The sequence below is a fragment of the Myotis daubentonii genome, chromosome 9 (genome assembly GCF_963259705.1).
Source record: "Myotis daubentonii chromosome 9, mMyoDau2.1, whole genome shotgun sequence".
NCBI lineage: Eukaryota > Metazoa > Chordata > Mammalia > Chiroptera > Vespertilionidae > Myotis > Myotis daubentonii.
Genome location: NC_081848.1, coordinates 86,357,556 through 86,382,202, shown reverse-complemented (window position 1 = coordinate 86,382,202; position 24,647 = coordinate 86,357,556). Strand labels below are relative to the sequence as shown.

The 24,647-nt window shown below is 66.1% G+C and overlaps 3 protein-coding genes across 19 annotated transcripts in view; 2 read left to right on the top strand and 1 right to left on the bottom strand.

Annotated features, from left to right (window-relative positions):
- The window catches only part of LSP1 (lymphocyte specific protein 1), a 34,415-nt gene extending 30,391 nt beyond the window's left edge, over positions 1-4,024 (top strand). For all 4 annotated transcript variants that reach the window (XM_059710579.1, XM_059710578.1, XM_059710577.1 and 1 more), the window contains 2 exons: positions 110-212; positions 3,583-4,024. In XM_059710579.1, the coding sequence (XP_059566562.1) occupies positions 110-199 (90 nt within the window). In that variant the 3' untranslated portion in view covers positions 200-212; positions 3,583-4,024. The remainder of the gene's footprint in view (positions 1-109; positions 213-3,582) is intronic.
- On the top strand, positions 108-24,332 carry TNNT3 (troponin T3, fast skeletal type). 13 transcript variants are annotated; one of them, XM_059710581.1, is made up of 19 exons: positions 108-212; positions 10,824-10,855; positions 10,979-10,992; positions 11,466-11,483; positions 12,535-12,552; positions 12,692-12,712; positions 13,555-13,575; positions 13,798-13,812; positions 15,725-15,760; positions 16,370-16,388; positions 19,259-19,304; positions 20,041-20,157; positions 20,248-20,325; positions 20,563-20,676; positions 20,801-20,910; positions 21,082-21,172; positions 22,133-22,173; positions 22,759-22,799; positions 24,031-24,332. In XM_059710581.1, exons 2-19 carry the CDS (start codon positions 10,839-10,841, stop codon positions 24,315-24,317), a joined length of 1,104 nt encoding a protein of 367 aa, XP_059566564.1. In that variant the 5' UTR covers positions 108-212; positions 10,824-10,838; the 3' UTR covers positions 24,318-24,332. The 13 variants fall into 13 exon arrangements, with proteins under 13 accessions (XP_059566564.1, XP_059566563.1, XP_059566565.1 ...); XM_059710580.1 differs by lacking the exon at positions 108-212 and adding an exon at positions 8,333-8,441; XM_059710582.1 differs by lacking the exons at positions 108-212; positions 13,555-13,575 and adding an exon at positions 8,333-8,441.
- Positions 639-6,675, bottom strand: PRR33 (proline rich 33). Of its 2 annotated transcripts, none has more exons than XM_059710575.1 (2): positions 6,589-6,675; positions 639-2,585 (listed from the first exon to the last, which is right to left on the bottom strand). In XM_059710575.1, exon 2 carries the CDS (start codon positions 2,574-2,576, stop codon positions 1,077-1,079), a length of 1,500 nt encoding a protein of 499 aa, XP_059566558.1. In that variant the 5' UTR covers positions 2,577-2,585; positions 6,589-6,675; the 3' UTR covers positions 639-1,076. The 2 variants fall into 2 exon arrangements, with proteins under 2 accessions (XP_059566558.1, XP_059566557.1); XM_059710574.1 differs by lacking the exon at positions 6,589-6,675 and adding an exon at positions 6,031-6,248.
- Positions 24,333-24,647: the final 315 nt, after the last annotated feature.

The following is a 24,647-nucleotide window of genomic DNA, read 5'->3' as shown; positions in this document are numbered from 1 at the left end:
CCGAGAGCAACAAGGGACCATTCTTAGTGCATCTGGGAGGGCTTCCCGGGGCAGCAGCATCTCCCTTCTGCCATGCTCACCATTTGCTCTCGGGCTCCTTCCCCGACAGAGCACCCCATCTGGGAAGAGATACAAGTTTGTGGCCACCGGACATGGGAAGTACGAGAAGGTGCTGATGGACGAGGGCTCGGCGCCCTAAGCCTTCCCGCTCGGTGAGTCCAGGGCAGCGGCCTTAGCGGCTGAGTCATGTGTGAAGTGGGCTGTTCTGGGAACGTGGTGGCGTAGACAGGGCCTGCTGGTCCATGTCACAGGTAGCAAAGGTGCCTGTGAGGGCCAAATGCCCAGCCTCAGAACTGGCCAGAACCCAGACGCCTCTGGGTCGTCCACCCCACCCCGTCTTACATCAGACCCTGTGGCCTCGGGCCTGCTCGGCCGTTCTCCGACGGGGGGCTTCACACTCCCTCTTGGGAAGAGGCCATAAGATCCCAGCGAGGCTCCCTGGGCAGGTGAGGTGGCTCGGCCACTGCGAGGCTGGTGTTGCAGAAGCTGATGGGATGATGAGACGGGGCCCAGCCACGACCTCCCTGGTGTCCACTGCCCTTCCCACCAGCGGCGCAGTCAGACTGGTGACCCGCTGCCATGGAGTGACACACTTTTATTGGTGGCCTGGGTCCCAGGGTCCACGTACAGCACCCATGATGTCCTGGGGTGAGTGGGGCCTCCTCCCCGACCCACTCCCCTCCTGAGTCCTCTTCGGGGACCGTGGCTAGAGGCCTCCCAAGTCCCTCTGTGTCCCTCTCCCACCCACCTCAGTGGGTCGCCCAACCTGTGGCCCTCCTCCCTCCCTGCCTCCCAGGAGACCAGGCAGGCACTAGGTGTGAGGTCAGCCTGCCCAACTCCTGCCTCATGTGGACTTGGGCCCTTTCCTTCCTACCTAACCCCCCTGCCCCTCCACACATGGAAACCACCTCCTCCCTGCCCCCTGCTCCCAGCCTCGTCACTTCCCCATCCTCATGCCCCTGTCCCTCCTGACAGCCCCGCCGCACCCGGGCCCTTCCCAGGTCCATGCAGCCTCTTCACTGGCTGTGGCCCCTCCTGTCCAGCATGGTCCCAGGCCTGGGGCCGCCCCAGCCGGCCGCCGTGCGGTTGAAGTTCTTGGGCGGGGGGCTCAGCTCCAGGACGGAGTGGATGGTGGGAGGGGGCCGGGCGGCCACCTCCTGCAGCTTCCGGGCGTTGAAGCGCGGTCGGCACAGAAAGGGCAGGCGGCCCAGGCCGGGCGGGGCGCACAGCCCATCCCCAGGCCCCGCCTGGCTGTTGTGGGACTCGGCCACTGACATGCGGTACAGAACCGCATCCCACAGCTTGGAGGCCCGGGAGGCGGGGGGCCGGGGCGCCGGGTCCACGGACGACCGAGGGGCCAAGTCCACAGGAGGTGGGAGGGCCGGGTCAGTGGGAGGCCGGGGGGCTGGATCGGCGAGGGACTGGGGGGCTGGGTCGGCGGGGGCCGTCTCCTCCTGCTCCATCTGCTCGGGGCTCCGCTCCAGCCTCAGGAACGGGGCCTCCACCACCTCCTCCATCAGCTGCTTCTTGAGGCGCCTCCACCCACTGAGCCGGGGCTTGGGCGCAACTTTGGGGACAGGGCAGGGGTGGGGGCCTGAGGTTGAGGCGGGCGACCAGGCCCCTTGAGGGCTGGAGACCTGCTGGGGCTCCGTGGCGGGGCCAGCAGTGGGGGGCTCCTCCAGGTGCTCAGCCTCGGGGGCCACAGGGGCCGGCCTGGCAGGCGAGGGCCCCGGCGAGCGATAGGTAGGCGCTATGGGCACCACGACCCGGGTGCTGGCCTGTCTGGGCCCCGCAGCCGGGAAGCCAGGGGGTGGCCTGGGCACAGGGGCCGCCTCCAGCCAGGGCTTGGCCGCCTGGGCCCCAGTAGGAAGAGGGCGGATGTGGGCGACCGGGACCCGGGGCTGGGCTCCAGGAGGGCAAGGGGCTGTGTCTCGGTCCTGGCCGCCAGACCCCCCATCAGGGGCCATCGGGGGAGGCTCAGGGGCCCCGGCCCCCGGGGATGGCACCAGCTGGATGTGCACCCGGCTGATGTGGGTGTCCCCCACCGCGGGTGCTGAGACACGGGCGAAGCCGCTGGGTCCCCGGGCCAGGGCCGGGGTTGTGAGCAGGGGCCCCGGGGCCGTGAGGGGAGAGGTTCGGCTCCTGTGCAGGGGGAAGCTGAGGGCGAGCGTGGACTTCTGCAGGGGTGAGGGCACACGGCGGGTGACGGGGGCGTGGGGGGCGTGGGGGGCGCGGGGCAGGGTGGCCGCCGTGCTTGGGGCCTGGGCGGGGTGTGGGGCTGTGGGCTCTTGGTCGTGGCTGGCCTCGCTCACGGGGGACAGGGAGGTGCGGAAGGCCCCTGTGGGGGCCGAGGGCCCTCCCCCGGCCCCCCTTTTCCGGGCCGCCTTTCTCAGAAGCTTCTGCAGAACCAGGTTGTCCTTGCCCGGCTTTGGTAGCAGGGGCGGTGGGGGCGCAGGGGGCCCCGGGAGGCACAGGCCCACCGCTTCAGGGGGCGTCGAGGCAGCAGAGATGAGCATTGTGGCACTCTGGGTGGGGAGGGACAGCCGTCAGCCAGCCCTCCTCACCCCCGGTGCCCCCCCCCCCCGCCCTCCGTATCCGGAAGGACCACCGGGGCCCGGCTTCCTAGCCCTGGGCCCCCGCCAGGTGCTCTCTAGGCACGTCTGTCGGCATCAGCAACTCTGTGTGGGCGGCTGAGGAACGGGCCCACAGGGGCCCCGTCGCCGGTGGGTGATGGACGAGGGCTGGAGCACAGCTGGGGCCGGGAGACCCACCGGCCAGCGCCAAGTGGGGGGCACGTGCTGGGCCGGGCGCCCGTGAGGGCAGGAAGACACCCGCCCGCAAACGCGTGAGGGGCGCCCTGCCGTCGCCGGCCCGACCACAGGCGCGTCCGCTGCGAGCCAGCGGTGAGGGTGGCGGCCAGGGGCTCTGAGTGAGGGGCTGCATCATCAGAGGTCGAGGGGCCTAGAGGTGGGAGCAATTTTCGCTGAGCTATGCTAAACGGACCTTCCCGCAGACCTCCTGGCTGGGGTGGTCCCGGCCAAGCCGCCCGCCCTGGTTTCTGGGCGCCATGTGCTAGCAAGGACGTTGACAAATGGTGTCTGGGCCGAGCCAGAGGCCGCTGGTGTGGGGGAGGAGGGAGGCCTGGGGGCCGCTGGCTCCGCCAGGCAGGAAGGGATGGGCCCGGGGAGGGGTCTGCCGGGGGCTCGATCTGGGCTGCTGTCTGCCTCTGAGAGGCTGGGACCCCAGCAACCACAGGAACCCCAGATCTATGCCTGGGGGGCTGCCAGGCCAGCAGTGATGGGCAACATACTCTGGGCCTTGAGTCCCCAGCAAGGCCCAGGGCTCAAGCGCTCGGCCTCCGGGTAGCAGACCTCCAAGGGGAGGCAGAGACTGGAGCAGGGGCTGCCCTTGGTGGGAGGGGTTGTGGGTAGGCCAGGGTGGCCACCAGAGCGGGGCTGGAGGCTGGGTGGGGCAGGGCGCCCCTTGGGACTGCAGCCTAACACCCCCTCGCCTGTGTTTCAGCTATCCTGAGCCGGGTGCAGGCTGGGGGCTCCCTCCACACTCCCCACCCATGCTCCCGGGGAGTCCAGCCAGATGCCCACCCAGCCCTGCCGAAGAAGCCGCTTCCCATTGCCTGCCTGGCTGCCCACACCCCTCCAGCACCTGCCACTGCCGCCACCTCTGTCCCGGACCTCCGGCCTCTCTCCCCTCCGCTCCCTGACCCACCGGCTCTGCCTCTCACAGCCTGGGAGGCATGGGATTCTCACTGGTGCGCGGCTAAGGGGGCCCTCCCCAGAGGCCACACACCCACGAGGCAGGGGTGTCCTGTGCAGAGAGCACGCCAGCCAGGGGACACCCCCGTCAGGAGCCACCGATGCCCGTGCAGGACACTCCGGCCCTGCGTCCCTCCCTGCCTCCTGCTTGCAGCCCCTTCATTTGTGCAATAAAGCTCTTTCTGTCCCCACACGCTGGCCCTTCGCTGCTCACTAACTGGGGGGAGGGACACGGGAGCAGGGCTGGCCGGGGGCCGGGGCCACCCCCGCCATGGTGCTGGGACGCAGGCCTCTAGCCTCTGGATTCAGACACCCGGTCCTGTCCCGTGGCTTCTGGGATTAGACCCTTGGATCCGAGGTGTGTGATGGCCTAAATCCCAGCACACATGGTGGGTGGGGGACAGCCCCCCTCTTCCAGAGTGTCTGTGATGTCTCCCCCTTGACTGGCCTGAGAGAAACTTCATAGCACCCAAAACAGTGTGCCCCTCCGGTCTGTGCACCCCCTGAGGACAAGACCTGCCTTGGGGTCATGCCCCATGCTAGTACCCAGGAGTTGCTCAGTGAAGGTTTGATGGATGGACAGATGTCTGAATGAGGGATGATGGATGGATGGACAGACAGACCTGTGGGTGGGTGGGTGGATGGGTGAATGGATGGGTGGACAGATGGATTGATGGATGGATGCACAGACAGATGGATGGATACGTGCATGAAGAGATGGATGAATGAGTGGGCAGATGATGGGTGGATGAATGGATGGATGGATGGATGGGCCTGTAGAGGAATGAGAGGTAGATGGGCAGGAAATGGCTGTGTGAAGAGTAAATGGGAGAAGAATTGGTCAGATAAACACATGCTGCCCAGACTGGATGGCTGGCTGGGTGGGTGGTAGATACATGGGTGGAAAGATGGATATAGATGGATGGATGATGAAAAAGAAGAAGGGAGGGAGATAGACAGTGGTCATGAGAATGGATGTATAAAAATAAGTGGGTGGGTGAGTGGACATGTGTGAAGTGGGAGGCGGGGGGGGGGTCCACCCTGCTCCCCCTCCTCTCACTGGGCCTGCACTTGGCCTGACTTTGGGCCCTGCGCCCTCCGTGTCCGGGGAGCCCCCTGCTGAGCTGGCAGGACCTTGGCCTGGACCCTGGGTGTTCTGGGTTGGCTCTGCTCAGAGCCTCCGTTGCTGAAGTCTTCATGGTCAAAATCTGCCAGCCTCCCAAGACAGAGTAAACATGTCGGCGCAGAAGTGTTACACTCAAAAAAGTCCTGGCACCTTTTCGCACTCTGGCCCACCTCTGAGGCCGTGTCTGGGGACACGGTGTTCTCTCCCTTCCCGCAGCTGGATGGGACCTGAGCTGAGGATAGCGGGCAGGCAGCACAGGTCTACACCTGGGTAGTGTGCCGGGACCAGGTGGACCACCTAAGGGGAGAGAGGCAGGTGGGGTGGACAGTGCCAGGGAGGCAACCAGCCACACCGCTCTGACCCTCTCAGCCCGTCGGGGTTGTCCACACCTGGCCCAGTCTGAGTATTGCTGATGCCCACTGCTGGAGTGTCACAGGACCTGGGGGTCAGAACCTGTCCACCACTGAGGCCAAGAGGTTCAGAGGGATCACTGCCCAAGGGGTAGCTGGCTGTCCATCCATCCATCCACCCATCCACCCACCCACTCATCCATCCATCTATTCATCTATCCATCCACCCATCCATCCACCCACTCATCCATCCATTCATCATCCACCCATCTATCCATCCACCCATCCATCCACCCACTCATCCATCCATCTATTCATCTATCCATCCACCCATCCATCCACCCACTCATCCATCCATTCATCATCCACCCATCTATCCATCCACCCATCCATCCACCCACTCATCCATCCATTCATCATCCACCCATCTATCCATCCATCCATCCATCCATCCACCCACTCATCCATCCATCTATTCATCTATCCATCCACCCCCTCATCTATCCATCCATCCATCCATTCATCATCCATCCATCTATCCATCTATCTATCCACCCATCTATCCATCCATCTATCCATCCATCCATCCATCTATCCATCTATCCATCCACCCATCTATCCATCCACCCATCCATCCATCCATCATCCATCCATCCACCTATCTGTCTGTGCATCCATCCATCATCCATCCAGAGTGAGGCCCCACCATCCGTTCTCTTACCTGAGAGGCCTCATCCCACCCCCCTGCTCCGGGCACCAGGGCCCACGCGTGGGAGGAAGAGGAGCCTGATCTGTAGATTGCCCAGGCACCCAGGCATGGGGGCAGCAGCTGCATGGGGATGTGGAAGTGCCATGTCAGCAGCTTGCACCTGGGCCTGGTAGAGCCGGAGCCCAAGGCCTGGCAGATGCAGCCCAGCTGGCACCCAGGTCAGTTCAGGGCTCTCGGGCCACAGTACCCCCAACCACGCACACTGAGGGCCAGGCCAAGATCTAGGGACCCCTGCCCTCCCCAAGGTCACTCCAAGGACAGCTGGCACCAAGACACTTGGGAGCCGCCCCTCCCCGGCTCTGCTCAGCCCCCCCACACCATCCCCGGGCGGAGGCCCTGCAGTCAGCCCTCACACTCTTCCTGGAGTGAAGACCAGTCGCCACCACAACCCGGGCTGGGCCACCCCTTCCCTCGCCTCAGTGCCCTTCCAGCTCCCCTGAGGCCCTGCCCTGCCTTGCCCCCTCTTCGCCCACCCCGGCCCAGCCAGGCCCGGGGACGAGTGTGGATTACCTGTTGGAGGCCCTCTGAGTCCCGCCGCCTGGCCAGCAGTGCCTGCTGGTGTGTCCGGCCGTACCATGGGCCTGGCGCCTGAGGGGAGGTCACTGATGCCCAAAATAAAACCTGTCCCGTCCCTCTGACCTCAGCGCCCGTGCTCTGGCTCAGCCCGCTCACGGAGAGCACCTGCCAGGGGCCACGCCGCTGCGTGGGCAGCCACCCTCCTCTGCTGGCCGAGCGGGGCCACTGCAGGTGCAGCCCTTGGGAGCCCCCTGGGCCCAGCGTGGGGCAGGGGCAGCGGGCAGCTCCCTGGGTGCACGGGGCTTCCCAGGCCACTCTCCAGCAGGGCCTACAGACAGCCAGCTGCCCCAGACGCTATCCTGTGCGTGTCCCTGCCTCGGTGCTTGGGGAGGTCCTAGGGCTGTTGGCAGAGTGAGAGGAGCCCATCTGAGGAGGGAAGCACCCCCCACCTCAGGGATGACAGCAGGGGGTGGCTCGAGGCTTACAGAGCCCACTGGGCAGAGAGTGGGTGCAAAGTGGCCGAGGGTCAGGGCTGCATGGGGCCCAACAAACCCTTGCCCACCAAGGACCTGGACCGGTGCAGGGGAGAACGTCGGGCCAGAGGGGCCCAGAGTTCCGCCCAGGAGGGTAGGGACGTCCCCCCAGCTCCGGCCTCCGGGGCTCCCCACTGCCGGCCCTCGGGGAGGTGGGCAGGGGGGGCCTCCACCTGCCTCCTCTGGCTAGGGACCACGCGTACATCCCTGCCTCCCTAGGGTCCCTGGCCTTCTCTCCAACTTGCAGGGGTCGGGTGGGTGCAGCAAAAGCCTTCCGAGGGCCTCTGAGGCCCGGGGTGGGCACAGAGTGGGGCAGGGCCGGGCATGCCAGCTCCCAGGCAGGCCCCCCTGCCACCCCTGCCGCCAAGGTCTAGAGTGCAGCCGCCTCATCTGTCTCCCTGAGCCGGGGGGGTCTGGAAGGAGGTGCCAGGCTGCTCTCACCCACTCCGTGACTTGGTCTCCTTAATTTGAGGGGCAGGGCCATGGGGACCTGTGGCCTCACTGTGCCCTAAGAATGTGCCCGCTGTCGGAGCGAGATGTGTGCTGGCTGGACGGTGCCACCTGGAGTCCTGAAAAGAAAGGGGGGACCCACGGGCACGAGGCCAAGCCCACTGTGAGGGGCACACCGAGCCGGGCCAGGAGCTCTGGGCTGACGGCAGAGGGGTGGCCCCTGGCCTGGGGACGGGGGGGTGCCAGGCCCAGCAGTCACTTGTCCCTCTCACCTGGGTACGCCCCACACCTCAGTGGCCTGTGCCCAGAGGACCAGGTCAGGCCTGGCTGTGGCCTGCCTGCGAGGGGGGCCTCGTTGAGGATTCGGGGTCCTCCACTCCACGGGGGTCTCCAAGCCCTGGCCACTTCCTCTGAGGAGCCGGTAGGTGGGCTGGGGCACTGTGTCATGTGCACCCCACTGTCACCAGGAACAGAGGGGCACCTGGGCTGGGGACCCCTCACCTGGCTGGTCCAAGGAGAAGGCTTGTGTGTCCCCGTGGCCACCCAATCCCTCCTTCGTCCTCCTCAACCGCTAAGAATGTGCCTGCTGTCGGGGCATAAAAATAGAAGCTGACACCTCCTGGGGGCGGAGGCCCTTCTCCTCAGCAGACTCGCCCCGTCCTCACCTCCTTGGGCCTCCTCCTGGGCTATTCCTATACTTGGTAAGGGACCCGCGTGGGCACGGCCCCGGCCACCCAGCCTTGGCCAATGGGCTGCTGGGAAAGATCAAATGTCACTATAACATAAGGGTGTGGGGCCGAGAGGGCAGCGCCCGAACCGGTCCTGTCCACAGGGAGCTGCAGCCCTTTCTCCAGACTCAGCCAGGTGGGTACGGCCCAGAGTCTCAATTCTAAGTGTCGCGGCCGGGAGAACCACAGGGGCACACTGGGATGCCACCAGGCAGCGGAGGCCTGAGGAGGAAGGGAACCTTCTGGAAGGGCCTGGGTGAGCGGAGGGTCCTCAGGCTGGAGCTGGAGAGAGCTGAGGGATCGGAGACAAAGTGGCCGAGACGGGCGCCTCCGGGGCTCTGGGGTCCCAGTGGCCGTGGCTCTAATGCCGCCATTTGTACAGACGACACCCAGGCGGGGTGTCCAGGCCACCAGGAGTGGCCGCCGGGCAGGGTGGCTGGGACCCAGGCAGCCAAGGACGGGAGCGGACAGGGCCGGGGGGGGGGGGGCGGGGTGCTGGGGGACCTGGTCAGGGCCCACGGCAGTGAGTGGCAGGGCCTCCTGTGTCCCCCCTCCCCGGCCCCCCCAGCTACGTCTTGTCACCCGGGAAGGAGGGTGTGTGTCTCCCAAGGAATGCTGACCTCAGAGGCTGTTTCCACCCTCACCCTCGAGGGCAGGACCGCAGGGCCAGCTGGCCTCCTCCTCGGCCTTGGACGTGCCATCCCCTGCCCCGAGCACCCTCCTCGGCCCCTCCTCGATGGACAGGGCGGGGCGCGGCATGGGGCCGTCGGCGGGGTGCCCTTGCCACTTCACGAGGTGGAGGAGCAGGAGCCCGAGAGACTCAGTTTCCCCACGTGGAGAGCGGACTTTACTGCCTCCGACACCCCGGAACCCCCAGGAGCTCTGGAGCCCTCCCCCCCGGTGCCCCTGGGGCTCCCCCCAGAAGGACAGAGGAACTCAGGCGGCCTGGGAGACCTATGGGGACACGGAGCAGGACCGGCCTGGCCAAGACCCGAGCGGGCAGCTGCCCCACAAGCCCCCCTCCCACCATCTTGTGTTTCTGGGCAGAGGCGTCTTGGCTGACCCCGGTGCCTATTTCTAGACACCTCAGCTGCCACCGGCTCCTTAAAAATAACCCGCGTCTGGGCTGGGGCTGTGCCCCCCCTTCTGAAGGAGGCTGACAGGTGTTGGGTGCTGCCAGGGCGAGAGGTGGGCACGGCAGGGCCAGGCCCCGGCTCCCCCTGACCCTCCTGAGAGTGGCCCCAGGGTCCAGGCTGGTGCGGGGGGTGGGGGGGGCTCAGGAGCCGTGAGACCCCCCTCCCACCGAGGACGTGGCCGGAGGCTGGAACTGGGGGAGCAGCGGATTCCAGGAAGAGGGTTGGGGATGGGAAGGGCCTCCGCTGCCTGGAGGCTCTCGGAGCGGCTGCTTAATGATGCATGGTGCTGAAATTGCTCTGGGAAAAGCAACATTCTTGACCCAGCTTTGCAGAGCTGCTCCCACCTTAGCAATGCGACGTGCATGCATTTTTCGATGATGAACGCGTGTTTTTCTTATACAAAACTCCCCCGGGGAGGCCATAACTATTGTCTTCAAGTGAGCTGTAATGGGCTGTCAGGCGCTGGGCTGTCTCAAACCCCAGGCCGGCAATCTCCTGCAGCTGCTCCAGCGTTCCCAGGCCCTGGCCGCCCCGGGCGTGAGCGGTGGCCAGCTCACCGGAAAACGGTCCTCGAGCACGCTGGCCCGGCGCCGGCCGCACCTGGACACGTGCAGCCCGGACGCAGAGCGTCCCCGCAGACATTGACAAACTCAAGAGCCTGCACAGGGCCTGGGAAAGCGGGCGGGAGAGCCGGGGGGCGAGCGGGGGGCGGGGGGAGCTGGCGGGATGGGGCCGACCACTCCGTCCAGCAACATGTGTGTGTGTGTATGTGGGGACACAGAGGGAAATGGCCCCCATCTGTTCCCCTGAGCTCAGGGCGCGGGCGGCTGCCTGGAGGGATGAGGTAGAGACAAAGGACAGCTTGGGCACCTCGTGATTCGGGAAGAGGGACCCGCAGGGGGCTGTGGGCACACGGGGGACCTCAGGGCGCACGTGGGAGAACGTGGGTCCTTGCAGGAACCCATGGGTCAGAGAAGGGAGCTGGGGGCTCACGCCGGGAACAGGGGCTCAGTGGGGACGGAAGGTGGGAGGGCCAAGGAGCCCCCACCTCGCCCCAAAGGCAAGACCACCCAGAGCAGCCTGGACGGGCAGGACCCGCTTGGGCGGGGTGGACCGCACAACCTCCCAACATCCCAGCAGCCCGGGGAGTCCCAGCTCCAGGCTGGAGCCAGGGGAGGAAGACGGGGTGGTAGGTCTCAGCCTGGGGCCTTGGAGAAAGCAAGAGGCCTCAGGAGGTGGCCCCAGGGTGGGAGTGGGCCTGCCCGAGGCCAGAGCTGCGGCCCTTGACCCTGCCCGCAGATGCCCCTCACACCCCCAGCCCCGCCCCACTTGAACCCCTCTGGACCGAGGCAGCCCTAACTCTGGCCTTGGTCTCCCCGCAGAAACAGCCCGCCACCATGTCGGACGAGGAAGTGTGAGTAGTGGTCAGAGAGCCCCCCCCCCTCGCCTGCCTGGGGACCCCGGGCCCTGACTATGTTGGTGAGACCCCCCTGAGCTGAGCGAAAGCCCTCACGCTCTGCCTCTCTCTCTCCCACAGTGAACAGGTGGAGGGTAAGTGTCCTGCTGCTTCCCCCCGGCGCGGCCCCTGGGGACATGCGTGTCTCGAGGCGGGGCTCCCCTGGGGACCCCTGCCTGCAAGCCCCAGATTGGCCTCGTTCCGTGGGCCCTAGATCACCCCCCTGCCTGCACCGAGGCCTCCTCCTTCTGAACGGTGACGTCCTCGAGATGTGGGCCCTTCCGAACCCAGCCTGCACCCCACCCAGCCTGCACCCCACCCAGCCTGCACCCCACCCAGCCTGCACCCCACCCAGCCTGCACCCCAAGGCAGTCGGGCAGCCCGGCCCCAGGGAGCTCTGCAGGTCCCACCACTCTCCGCCATGCCCCCCAGTGGGACAGAGATGCCCAGGCTCCCGGGCCCCCCCGAAAGCCACTGTCACCCCCAGAGCCGCCTCCTCCTCTGGGGCCCGGCCAGCCCTGGGGTCGCCCCGCTAACAGGCTCCTGTCTTTTCTTCTCCCCATTGCAGAGCAGTACGAGGAGGAAGGTGAGTGCGTAGCCGCCCCCTGAACGCGACCTCTCATCCGCTCCATCCGCTCGGCCTGAGGACCCTCCAGCCCCTTGGAGCCCAACAATTAGCCATCCTCCTTCCTCACCATTAATTCCCATTTGCGGTCACAGCTGACTTCCCATCTCTTTAACTGATTAATAGACGCGAACGCATTAATCATTCATTAATCCTTCACCCTCATCGCGCCCGGCCGTGTGCAGTTAGCTGGGACTCGGCCATTAACACCCTCACCTTCGTTAATATTCAGGGTCTGCATCGCAGGCCCGGCCCTCTGTCCCTCCGTCTCCAGCTCGCTCTGGCGCAGCGCCCCCTTCCCCCACCCCAGGCCGTGGGTAACCTTCGGGGCACCCTCTGGAGCCCCCTCCCTCGCCCGCCCGGCCTCTGCCTCCGTGGGAACCTCCAGGCCCTGCCTGGGCGCGCACCTGGGAACCCTGCAGGGAGGCGGTTCTCAGGCTCGGAGGGGAGGCCGCGGAAGCCTGGCACCGCAGGGCCCTGGGAACGCGTGCCTTCGTGCACCCTCACCAGCGGGGCTCCCCCGGGAGGCCTTCCGCCTGCTCTGTTTGGAAAATATTTTGAAAACACTCGGCTCCCCTAACAACGCGAGGGAAACAGTTCTCTTTCTGCTGAAAGCAGAGACTTTCGGAGCGGGGAACGTGGGCCCGGGGAGCCGATCCTTAACGGGTCCCCTTCGGGCACACCCCGAGGCCGCCCCCCACGCGGCCTCCTCCTGGGTCGGCGTTCCCTCGTAACACGCGGGTCTCGTCCCCTGTCCTCACCTCTGGGCCCCGCAGAGCAAGACGTAGCCAGGCCCTCGGGGCGCAGGCCCTGGGAGGGCAGAGGGACTCGGGGTCCCCCAGAGCCGAGAGGAGGTGGCCCTGCAGAGCAGGCTGAGGCCAGGTCTCTGAGCCCCTGTCCGTGCCGCCTCCTTTCCCCGCCGGCCCCGTTCGCCGCTAATGACTGTCCTTGCCCCTCTCTCCCTCTCTCCCGCTGCCCCCGCTGCTCCCGCTGCCCCCGCTGCCCGGCTCAGAGGAGGCCCAGGAGGAAGGTGAGTCCGCGGGTCCAGGGCCCGGTTCGCACCCTCCCCGCAGCCCACCTGCCCCGGGCCCGGTCCACAGTGACCACCCGGAGGCTGCGTGTGCCCCTGGCCTAACGCTCTCCTCTCTCCTCCGCCCGCCCGCCCTCAGCCGCAGAAGTCCAGGAGGAAGGTATGAGCGCACAGGACTTCTGGTCCCCATGGGGGGCCCTGGCCTGGCTGGAGCCCATGCGAGGATGGGGGGCCAGGGCCCAGACACAGCGAGGCACCAGCCGGCTAAGGGGCCCCACATGTGGCCCCCACATAACACACTAACCACTCCCCACGCTGGACCAGACTGGGGGGACCCTGAGGACTGGGCACTCCCCTGGGAGGGTCACCGGGCGAGGGGCTGCTGGACCAGAGGTGAGACGAGGCCTGGCCTCTTCATCCCTGAAAAGAGCCCCAGGTGGGTGACGGTGAGGCCACACGACCTCTGACCCCTCGTCTGGGTCAGGGTCCCCGGCCAGATCTGGGTGAGCAGAGGGCCATGGAGGCACCGCCCCTGCAGCCGGCCGCGCCTCAGAGTGAGGGCTGCGCTCCCGCCCATGCATCGGCCCCTGGCCGCCCCTGCACCCGGCCCAGGAGGCCCTGTCCGTCCCGGCTCCTGGTGCCACCGTAGTGCAGCCCCGAGGTGGCCTCTGGGCCCCGCATGGACGTCCTCCCAGGGGCTTGAGCACTGGCCGGAGCCTCAGTGCCCGTCCCCATGGCCAAAGCGTTGGAGTCAGGACAAAAGCGAGAGCCGGGGGCCGAAGCTTCCCCTTGAGCCTGGGTTTCCCCGTTTGCGAGGCAGGGGTAGGATTGGGTGCCCACACCGGGTCAGCACTGACCGTGTCCTGCTCGCCTCCCGCATGCCACCCCTCGGCCGCGGCCACTGACCCTCTCGCGTGGTGACGGGCTGTGTCCATTAACCTCGGATCCTTCTCCTTTGACCTCTGACCCGTGGTCTTGCCTCTTGTTCCGCGCCCTCCTTAGCCCCTGAAGCTCATGAACCAGGTATGTGCCGTGACTTCAGTCCCGTGTGGGTGCGTGTGCACACGTGGCCATGTGTGGGTGGAGCAGGAGCCTGGCTCCGAAGGAACAAGAGGCCGTGTAACCTACTCACAGCGTGTTCTGCCCCTGCCCCTGCCTGTCCCTGCCCCCGCCCGCCTCTGCCCAGTCACAGCCGTTCTCTCCCCTCTCTCCCCACATGCGCTGCGTCCGTCCGTCCATCCACAGAGGAGGTCCAGGAAGGTATGCTGTCCCCGTCCCAGGCTGAGCTGCTCCCTGCTCCATGCTCCCTCCCTCCCTCCCTTCCTCGTTGCCTGCCTGTGTGACTCTCACCCCATTCCTCTGGGCTGGGACCCAGTGGGGACAGGTTAGGCCTGCAGTGCTGGCTCAGTGGGGCTCATGGTGGGGTACAGCCTTCCTCTTGCCCCCCATCCCAGCAGGAAGCATACAGGGGTGTGGTGAGGCCCTTCCCAGGCCGCCAGCAGGACGTTGGGGGTGGCCCTTCTGGAGGCCAAGCCTAGGGTAGGGTCTTTGGAGGATGGTGCTGGGGTCCACTGAGACCCTCTGGATCCTCCAGGGTCGGGTGGAGAAGAGCAGAGCGGCCTACACCCTGCCCCAGACAGCAAACCGAAGAGGGGACGTGAGGCGGCGGGGGGGGGGGGGGGGGGGGCGTGAGGCAGCGGGGGTGGGGCCGCAGCCCGAGTGGGCGCAGCAACACCAGAGCAGCCGGGCCTTTGCCTGCAAATAGGCAAGCGTGAGTTCCCAGGGACCCACCCGTCGCCGGCGTCAGAGCCTGACGTGCCCGGGTGTGAGGAGCCCCCTGGGGTGAGGGTTCCAGCCAGGGGCCCAGGTGGCCTTCTCCTCAGCTCCCTCGCTCACATGACGCCTCGGTGAACCCCAAGCATGACCCCCAAACGGTCTTCCCTTCCCTGGACTCAGAGAGGCCCCCGTGAGACAAAGGGACCTGCGTGGTGGGAGAGCAGAGGTGCCAGGGACCAGGCTTGTAGGGGCTGCGGGTCCCGGAACCAGCCCCGCCGCAGACAGACAGAGACGACAGGCAGGGGACGGGACGCCAGGCCCCTGCTGCCCACTGCCCAGGGCTTTGCAGCATGGCCACTGCCCCCCCCAGCTCTTGGCCTGGCCCTGCCCCTGCAGACTCCGGCCCTGCCAGCTGCTCCCCCAGCCGGGCACCCACAGATGCCCAGCCCCTCAGCAGCCCTCCTTCTGCCCCTCCACCAGCTTCCGGCTCGCAAAGCGCACCCCGCGCTGGCTCAGGCTCATGGCTCTCCGGCCCCAGGCGCTGGGTGAGGGGGACGCTGGGCCCCCTGCAAAGGGCTGTTTGCTGGTTCCTAAGCAACCATGGCGACCCCTGGGCTGGGGGCGCGCGAGGGGCAACCTGCCGAGGGCACCCCAGACCAGACCCCCACCCACTCCCAGGGGGCCTGCTGGCTGCAGCCAAGGGCAGCGGAAGGAGCTGGGGCTCCGAGCTGGCTTCTCACCAGGGCTGCCGGGCCCTCCCCAGGCTGTGGGTGCGGAGGCTCAAAGGAAGCAGCCCCTTGCGAGGGCAACCCGGTCGGGCCGGCAGCTCAGATCTGCAGGCCCCGGCACAGCGGAGGCAGAGAGAGGAGGAAGGAGAGGCCCCTCGGGTCAGGGGCAGGCTCCCTGGCGAGGCAGCACCACCCCCCACCGGAGGGGCAGGCCTGGGCTCCGTGGCCCCGGGCACGTGGCGGACGCTCCAGCTTGGTGGGTTTAGCCCTTGCACAGGCCCGAGCACCAGCGGGCTTCGCTCAGCTGATGGCTCTGGACCCACTGGGCTTCAACCAGCAAAACCTAGAAGCCGGGCCCCAGAGCCGCCCCCCAGAACCAAGGGTACCGTGTGGGGAGGTGCTCGGCCTCCCAAGGTGCCCCCAACCAGCGGCCGGCACCCACGGCCGCCCAGGGTCGCCCCTCACTTCAGGCCCCAGCGGGGAGGGTGTCTCCCAGGCCACCTGGCCCGCAGCATGGCCACATCCGCTCCCACCCCGGACAGCCTTCTCTGGCCCCAGCTGAAGGCACTATGGGGTCCAGGCGCTGCCCCAGTCCTGCCTTCCCGTCCCTGCCGTGTCCTCGCTCCGCAGCCTCGCTGGCTTCTCTCTTGCATGTGCGCTTTGCCCAGAAGACGCCGCGGAGGAGGAGCGGGAGGACGAGGAAGGTAAGGGCCTTGGTGCTGCGATGGTGCCCGCGAGAGGGGAGGACGCGCTTGCCCGCTGGCCGCCTGCGCTCCGTCTCGCCAGCTCTCCATCCCTCTCCCTCCAAGGACAGGCTGGGCTGGGGCCTCACGGGCGGGCGCTGTCCCCTTGAAGTGTCCGCAGGCACAAGGGGACGGGAGGTGGTCGTGGGGACCAGCCAGCAGGCAGGAGCTGGGGCAAGGGGTGCTCTCTCCTCTCCTCTTCCCCGCGTCGCCCTCCATCAGACCCTCTCCTTCCGCATCCAGCTCCCATCCCCTCCTGCCTCTGGTCTTCCCTGGCCCCCGTCCCCCACCCTCCCCCAAGTGCTTCTTGCTTCTGCTTCCCCTTCTCCCTTTCACCCCTTCTCCCTCTTTGTGTCCTGGTCCCCCCTGAACTCCCCTCCCCAGAACCCACAGGGATTTCTTCAGACCCAGAGTGGGGACAAGCCCTCCTCTGGTGGTTGGTAGAGTGGGTGCGGGGCTCAGCTGCAGAGCAGGAGCCGGGGGACCCCAGGGCCTGCAGGCAGGAGGGGACCCCCGTCTCACGTGGTCTCTCTCCCCTCTCCCCACGCTGGCTGGTGCGGTGGTGACCAGAGGAGAAGCCAAGACCCAAGTGAGTGTGGGGCCCAGGCCAGGCTGGACGCCGGGGTGGGGGGCGCGGGCTGGGGTGTGAGGCTGGAGCGGGTGGGAGGAAGCCGTGTGCAGGTTGGTTGGGGACCAGGTCACCCAGGAAACCGCCACCCCCAGGGCTGGGGCCCGGGTGCCCCCAGGGAAGACGCTGCATTTGGCTCCGTGGGGGATGCGTTGGCACCAAACCCTGAGGGAAAGGGGCCTCTCCGTGGCTCCTGGACCTGCCGTGGGACATTCTAGCTGTCCTGTGCCGGCTTTCTGAGAACGGGGTGGTTTGGGCAGTCGGTGCCTCCCCCACAGCCGGGGACCAGACTCTACCTGGGCGCTCTGTCCTCAGGGACAGGCGGACGGACTCAGGTCCAGTGGGGTGGGCTCAGCCCTGGTCTTTCAGTGCAGGCCAGGAGGACTTACTGCGGGGGGCGGGGGGGCCAGCCCAAGGAAGGAGGGGGACCGGGAGTTGGGGGAGAAGAAGCATCGAGAGGGGGGGGCCATGGCGCTCCACGTACCCTCTCTGGGCCCCCCTCACATCTCCCCTGTGTTGTGGGGTCTCCCAGGGCCTGAGACAGGAAAGAGGCACAAAAGTGGGGTGCCCGGGAGGAGGGTCTCGTCCCTGAAACCCGCTTGGGAGCCACGGCGAGCCCAGACCAGGCTCCGTGACCTCCCGCTGCCCCGGGGCCTGCGAGCCCCTCCGGCTGGAAGCAGGGCCCCCGGCAGGGAGGGTCCTTCCCGCCTTTATCGCATTTGTGAGATTTCAGGGATGTTTTTTTAATCCGAGTGTTCTGACTTCTCCGGCGATAAGCACGTCAGCCACAGCCCGGGGTACGTGACTGCACGTCCGCGCCTGTGTGCTCGGCGGGGCTGGAATGCGGGGCCTCCGCGCCCGCCCGCCCGCGCGGGCTCCGCCGGGGGCGCCCGGCGCCCAGGGCCAGCCCTTCCCCGTCCCTGCCACGTTATTTGTCAGCAATTTTAAGTAAAGCTGCCGGATCACAAGATATTTTCTAGTTTTAAAAAAATGTTTGTGTTTTCATTATGAAAATAAAACACCTCATTAAAGAAAATTTGGAAAATACATAAAAGTCCACTGAAGAAGAAGAAGAAAAAAAAAGTCCATCTATAACTCCCACCCAGCCAGCCAGACTGCGGGAAAGGGGAGAGAAATAAAAAGGCTTATTTCTTCCTACTCTTTCCATGCATTGGGCTCGGAAAAAAAGATTTAAACCCGGAGCTGTTTTTCAAACCCTGGGCTGTCTATAGAACCTTGAGTTCTGCTTTTTTAAAAAATGTAGCACCATTCATAAGTATTTTTCCATGTTTTTACATAGTCTTCTTAAATATTTTGAATGGCCACATAATATTCCATCAATCGGACAAACCATAATTTTCCTAACCATTCCTCCAGCGCAGGACGTGCCGGCTGCGCCCAATATTTTACTATCATAAATAACGCTGGGTGGAAAGCATTTTCTGTCTTTCTGGTTATTTCCCTAGGCCCCATTCCCAGAACTGGAATTAATGGGTCAAAGAGTATGAACGCTCTTAAGGCTTTTGACATCCCTGCCAAATGGCTTTCCGCGAGGGGCTTGCCAGCGCGGTCTCCGACGTGGACGTGAGCAGGGCCTGCGCCCCACACCGCTGCGCCCAGGGAGCGCTGATGGATGAGAAGGGGCCTCTCAGGGCTGCTTTCCCTGCATTCCTTTGATTACTGCAGGCAAAGCTCCCTCTGTTTGTTAAACTGGTCCTCTTTCTTCCTTTGGAGAATTGGTGGCTTACGGCCTCTGCCCATTTATCTAACGCAGGCAGCTCTCTGTTTTCTTAATCATCCGTTTGCATAAGGATATAAGTCTTCTCTGTATTTGCTGAAAATATTTTTCTAGTCTGGGTTGGGTTTTCTTTTCCCCCCTCTCCCATTTCTGCCTTTTTTCACATACATAAGTTTTTCATTTGCGTGGAGTCATCTGGCCACCTTTCCCTCAGCGGGACCTTCTGAGCTCAGAAAACCCTTTCCCGGTCCAGCAGTTTGATCGATATTCAGTTCCACTTTCTTCAACGGCTTGTTTTAAAAAATTGTTGTTGTCGTTTTAACTCTTTGCTCCATCTGGAATGCATTGGAGGAGGGGGAGGGGAGGCTTACGGCCGCCGGATTGGGGGGCGGGGGGCTCGCTTCTTCTCCAAACTGCTCTCTGCCCAGCCCCCTCCCTCCGGGTCCCCAGAAAGAAAGATGAAAGTGGGGCCACAGAAAGGCAAAGGTCACGGAGACGCGTGACCCCCGGGGCGCCTGCGGTGACCACCCTGCCTCTGGCCTGACCTCCTGGCATTGGTTTATTTGTTTGAGGAAGAAACCAAGGGTGTCCCCCTGGACAGACGGGGGTGGCAGAGCCCTTGAGATGGACAGGAGTTGGCCACCCAGAGGGACACCAAGAGGCTGAAACCTTTTCCAGGGGGTTGAGCCACCCCGGGGACAGGGGGTTATACATCTGTTAGGACGAAGGTCAGGGCCCGGCCGGCGAGGCTCTGTTGGTTGAGGGTCATCTCCTGGACCAAAAGGTCACTGTTTGGATTCCCCGTCGGGGCACAGGCCCGGGTTGCAGGCCTGATCCCCAGTGGGGGGCGTGCAGGAGGCAGCCGATCGATGTTTCTCTCCATCCATGTTTCTATCTCTCTCCCTCTTCCTTCCTCTCTCTCTAAAATCAATAAAAACATATTTTAAAAACTTTTTTTAAAAAAAGGACAGAGGTCATGCAATGTGCCCTCAGCCAGGTGCCAGGGTGAGAGGGTGGGAGGGCCAGCCTAGGGCCAGGCCAGCTCTCTGGGGGGCCCCCACTTGTCCCTCTCATGAGCCTCTCTCTTTTCCAGACTCACGGCTCCTAAGATCCCGGAAGGGGAGAAAGTAGACTTCGATGTAAGTTTGTGGAACCTGGATCAACACGTCTCCATCCCCAACCCCCGGCCACAGGCTTGACAAGGTCATTTCTCAGTTATCCAGAGCCAGAGCTTCCTGACCCCAGGCTGGCCCTCCCTTTCATTCATTCCTGCGCCAGAGGGAACCTCTCCCTTCATGACATCTCTCTCCCCTGCTCTCCATCTGTCCTTCTGCCCACCACCCACCCACTGAGCTAGTCACCAATCCATGTACTCACCTACCCACCTATCCACCTACCCATCCATCTACCTACCCATCTATCCACCTACCCATCCACCACCCATCCATCCACCACTCATCAACCCATCCATCCACCTCTCCATCCATCTATCCATCCACCCATCCACCCATCCATCTACCCCTCCACCATCCATCATCCATCCATCCACCATCCATATGTCCCTCCAACAAATTATCTTGCTCACCAGTTTCCTCTCTGCCTGGCTCATGCCGGACATCTCAGAATGGGGACAGGGCCTTGTCAGAGCTAGTTCATCCGAGGGGTCCTGATGACTTCACAGCTGTGCAGGGCCCGGACTCATTCACGGGTGGGTGTGTGTGGGGGGTCCCGTTCCTATCCTGTGACTCGGGGATCCCTTGCTGCGTTCAGCTTTCGTGGTGGCCGGAGGAGTCAGGGCTGCTCTGCTGGAGCACAGGGGGGCCGGGCAGGACGGAGGTGCGAGGAGGGTGGGGCTGACGGCTGCTTCGCCCACAGGACATCCAGAAGAAGCGGCAGAACAAAGATCTCATGGAGCTGCAGGCCCTCATCGACAGCCACTTCGAGGCCCGCAAGAAGGAGGAAGAAGAGCTGATCGCGCTCAAGGAGAGAATCGTGCGTGGGCAGTCCGGGAGGGGGCGGGCGGCGGTCCCTTTCCGAGGGGCCGGGTCCGCGGGCTGGGCTGACCCACTCCTCCGGCCGCAGGAGAAGCGCCGCGCGGAGAGGGCTGAGCAGCAGAGGATCCGCGCCGAGAAGGAGAGGGAGCGCCAGAACAGGCTGGCGGTGAGGCTGTGCCCTTCTTGCCCCCCAACCACAGGCCCACGGGCACGCCAGGGCCCCTGCTCCTTCTGCTGCTGAGGGTCCCCAGCCTTAGCCAGTGACCAGAGCCCTGCAGCACCCTTGGGAGAGGGCAGGCCCTGCCCGCGACCGGAGCTTCTGGAGAGGGCGGGCCCGGGGGCCCGGGGGCCTGCGGGGAAGGGCACCTGGCCGGCCCTGAGTCGTGGGACGGGGTCTCTGCAGGAGGAGAAGGCCCGCAGGGAGGAGGAGGACGCCAAGCGGAGAGCCGAGGACGACCTGAAGAAGAAGAAGGCCCTGTCCTCCATGGGCGCCAACTACAGCAGCTACCTGGCCAAGGTGAGCGCACGGAGCCGGGCGGCCTGGCTGCCGCACCCCGGCTTCCGGACCCCGGCCTCCGGCCCCGGGGCTGAGCCGCGCGGCGTCCCCCCTCCTGAGTCCGGCCCCTCGCGTGTCCCCCCAGGCTGACCAGAAGCGAGGCAAGAAGCAGACCGCCCGGGAGATGAAGAAGAAGGTGCTGGCCGAGAGACGCAAGCCGCTCAACATCGACCACCTCAGCGAGGACAAGCTGAGGTGAGGGGCCGCGCCCAGGCGGCGGACAGGGGGCGGGGGGGCCCTCTCTGAACCCACCGCCTAGGGGTCTCCTCGGGTCGCTGGGGCGGCTCTCGGTGAGGCCGGCGGAGGACCGAGGGTGGCCAGGGCCCTGCCTGCCGGGGCTCAGCTGCCCGACTTGGCCGCTTCCAGGGACAAAGCCAAGGAGCTATGGGACACCCTGTACCAACTGGAGACGGACAAGTACGACTTCTCGGAGAAGCTGAAGCGCCAGAAATACGACGTGAGTGCAGGCACCTGGGCCGTCCGGGGCTCTCCCGCCAGCCGAGCGCCCACGTCCCCACGGGCAGGCCCCACGCGCGGACCCTGAGCCATGCGCCTGCTTGAGGGCGGCCCCGGGGGCAGCGGGCAGAGGCCTCAGGCCAGTTTCTGAATCAAGAGGTCCCCTGGCCCTGGGGTGTCCTCCACACAAGGCCTTCTCTGCCAACCCGACCCCCAAATCTGCTTCCTCAGAGCCCCTGGGGACCCCGCCCAGAGCAGGCAGGGTGCCTGCGCCCCACCCTGCAGCTGGGGCCCGGGGCTGGGACTGTGCTCCCAGAACGGCGGCCCCTCGAGTCTCCTGCGAGGGGCTCGCCGTCCCTGAGCCGACCCGGCCCTGGCCCGAGTTGGCGTGGACCCGGGAAGGGTGCCGGTGCCGCTGGCTCACCTGCCGCTCGCAGACCCCGCTGCCTCCAGCCTCACCAGCAGGCCTGGTGCCTGCCCCTCGCTCTCCCCCGGCCCCTGGGGAGACCGGTCCAGGCTGCCATCTCCACCAGCCACTGGCCGGAGGGTGCTGGAGGGCCGGAACCACAACTGGGCGAATCCTGGCTCCTTCTCAGGAGCGCTGAGCCCTGGGCAAGTCACTGGTCCTTCGGGCCCCGGGTTCCTCGCCTCCAACAACAAAAGGATCACCCTACCCACCCTGCCCCCCCACCCCACCCCCGGAGCACACACTCCTGCAGGCCAGCAGGGCCGGGCCCAGGGCAGTGCGGCCCTCTCTCCACGCTCCCCAGCGGGCTGCCTGCAGGAACGGGCTTCGTGCTCCCAGAGCCAGACCAGCCCTTCCCTCTGACGTGCCGGGCACGGCCCTGGAGGGTCCCGGGGCGGGGAGAGGCACGGGGGTCCTGGCCCGGGCCAGCCCAGGGCATTGCGGGGCCTAGGCCTCAGCCACCCACCCAGCCCGTAACCGTCTTGGTCTTTCCAGATCATGACTGCCCGGGCCAGAGTGGAGATGCTGGCCAAGTTGTAAGTAGCCGGCCGCCCAGGCCCAGGCTCGTGGTATGTGGTGCACGGCGAGCCTCTCGCATGGCAAAACCTGGGTCAGAGAGGATGTTGGCAGCAGCGGGCATGGAGGTGACGGAGGCCTCCCCTCTCCTGCACCCTGCTCCCGGGTGAACCTGCCCTCTTTGTGGGCAGATGGGGACGGGCCTTGCCCTCCCCTCCAGGCAGTCAGGAGGAGGGAGCCACTGGGTCAGGGAGCGGAGGGCGGCTCTGAGCTCGGTGGCCACCAGAGGCGGCGGCTCCGTCTGCAAGCCTCCCTCCCGCCATGCCCGTGGCCCACATCCTGCCGAGGCAGGAAGGTAAGTGCCAGCTCCGGAGCTGCTGTGTGGCACGGCCCGGGTCTCAGTGCGCCAGCGACAGTAAGTCAGAGCCCCAGGGCCATGGCACGGCCGGCGTCCTCCAGCCACAGGCACAGTAAGGGAGCGCGGCCCGTGGGGCACTGAGGCCGCCGGGGCCGCCGGAGAGGCCTGCGGTGCGGGCGGGCGTGCGGCCCGTGCCCGCGTGGCCCCGTCCAGACTCGCCACGGTAAGTCGTCCGTGTTGTTCACAGATCACCAACCTCAGGAGCCGCATCGACCAGGCCCAGAAGCAGTGAGTAGCCTGCCGACGCCTTGCTCTGCACGGGCACACAACCCACGGGCACGGCTGCCCACCCCCCGGGGCCTGGCGAGTCAAGCCAGTCCCAGGGGCGCCGGCCCTCAGCAGAGCAGGGACACGACCAACTGGCCGCGCGAGCTAGCATGCGGGGCCCACGCCCTGGACCCCAGCCTCCTGTGCACACGGCCCCAGCCCAGGAGGACAGCATGGGGGAGGCCAGCGGCGAGCCTGGCAAGGCAGCCTGGGCTCCTGGACATCCAAGCAGTGTGTCCCCTCCAGGTGGCCCGGGACAGGAATGAGGAGGCCTGGGCCTTGTCACCAGGCCCTCTATGACCCTGGTTCCTCAGGACAGTGAGCCTCTGTCTGTAAGATTGGCCCCCAAGGTCCAGGGGACCCATGGCCACACTGCTGGGAAGCCCAGAGAGCCAGTGCCCACCCTGGGCCCGGGGGCCGTGGCTCTGGGCTCTGGATCCTGAGCAGCCACACTCCAGGGAGTGCAGGCGGCTTGGAGGTGGAGCGTTTAAGGGTGTTTTCTGCCCCCTTGCTGCTCCCCGGGATGGGCCTCCCTCCCTAGCTCGGTCGTGTGGGGCAGGGGCTGATGCAGGCCCCCGAGAGCGGGCCACTCAGCAAGGTGTGCGTGTCTGTGTGCGCAGGTACATGTGTGTGTGCATGTGCATGGTGTGTATGCGGGACATGCATGTAGGAGCTCCCAGGCTGCTTCCCGCAGGACATGGCAACGAGGGCGCGGCCTCTCCAGGCCAAGTAACAGACTCTGAAGCGAGACAGAGGCCTCCCAGGCCCCGAGTCCGTAGCCAGACCTGTGCCTCAGCTGCCCCGGAGCCAGGAGGCAGGCGGCTTGTCCTTTCCAGAGCCAAGTCCCTGGGGAGCCCGCCACCCGCTGCAGAGAGCTCCGGGCGGGCCGGGGTCGGCCCCAAGTCAGGACCCTGGGGCACAGAGGGAGCTGGGGGTGGGGGTCCCAGTGCTGTGCCAGCCCCTCCCCTGACACTCTAACCGCCTCGGCACGAAGCCGCCCAGGCCTGGCCCGGCCGGCACAGGTGAGTCGCTGCTTGGGCGGCGCCAGGAACGTGTGCTGGGGGGTCGGGCCGACGGCAGCAGCCTGGGCGGCAGAGCTGTGAGGGCCGGGGGCCGGCCGGACAATGGGGAAGGGGTTCGGCCAGGGCCCCGGACACCCTGACGCTCAAGCCAACTCGCTTCCCCTTTACAGCAGCAAGAAGGCCGGGGCCACGGCCAAGGGCAAGGTCGGCGGGCGCTGGAAGTAGGAGCAGCCAGAGAGGCCCCCGAGGCAGAGACCACGCGCCAGGGCAGCCCCCGTGGCGGCGTCTGGCCCCCGGGCCTGGGGGCGGGGGGCTGGCTCCCGAGCACCCCCCACGTCCCTGTCCTCGCGGCCCCCCTCCCCTGGGGTCTGTGAATAAAGCTGTCAGACTCCCCTCCACCAGGTGTGTGCTGGCTTGTGGGGGGGCACTGGGGGTGAGAGGGGGGCAGAGGCACTGAGGGCCCCGGAGACTCTGGGTGCTCTCCCAGGGTCAGCCCCAGAGGCCACGGAGCCGGGGCCACACTCTGCCGCGGGCGCGGGGCCGGGAGCTCCTTCGTTCTGCCCTTGGACGCCCCTCACATGCTCAGTGGGTCTGTGGGCCCCACAGGAAGCTCCTGGGCCCTGGGTCAGCTCTGAGGCGGTTTGGGGGGCCCTGAGGCAGTTTGGGGGGCTCTGAGGGGGGTTTGGGGGGCTCTGAGGTGGTTTGGGGGGCTCTGAGGTGGTTTGGGGGGCTCTGAAGCCGGTTTGGGGTCTCTGAGGCTGGTTTGGGGGGCCCTGAGGCAGTTTGG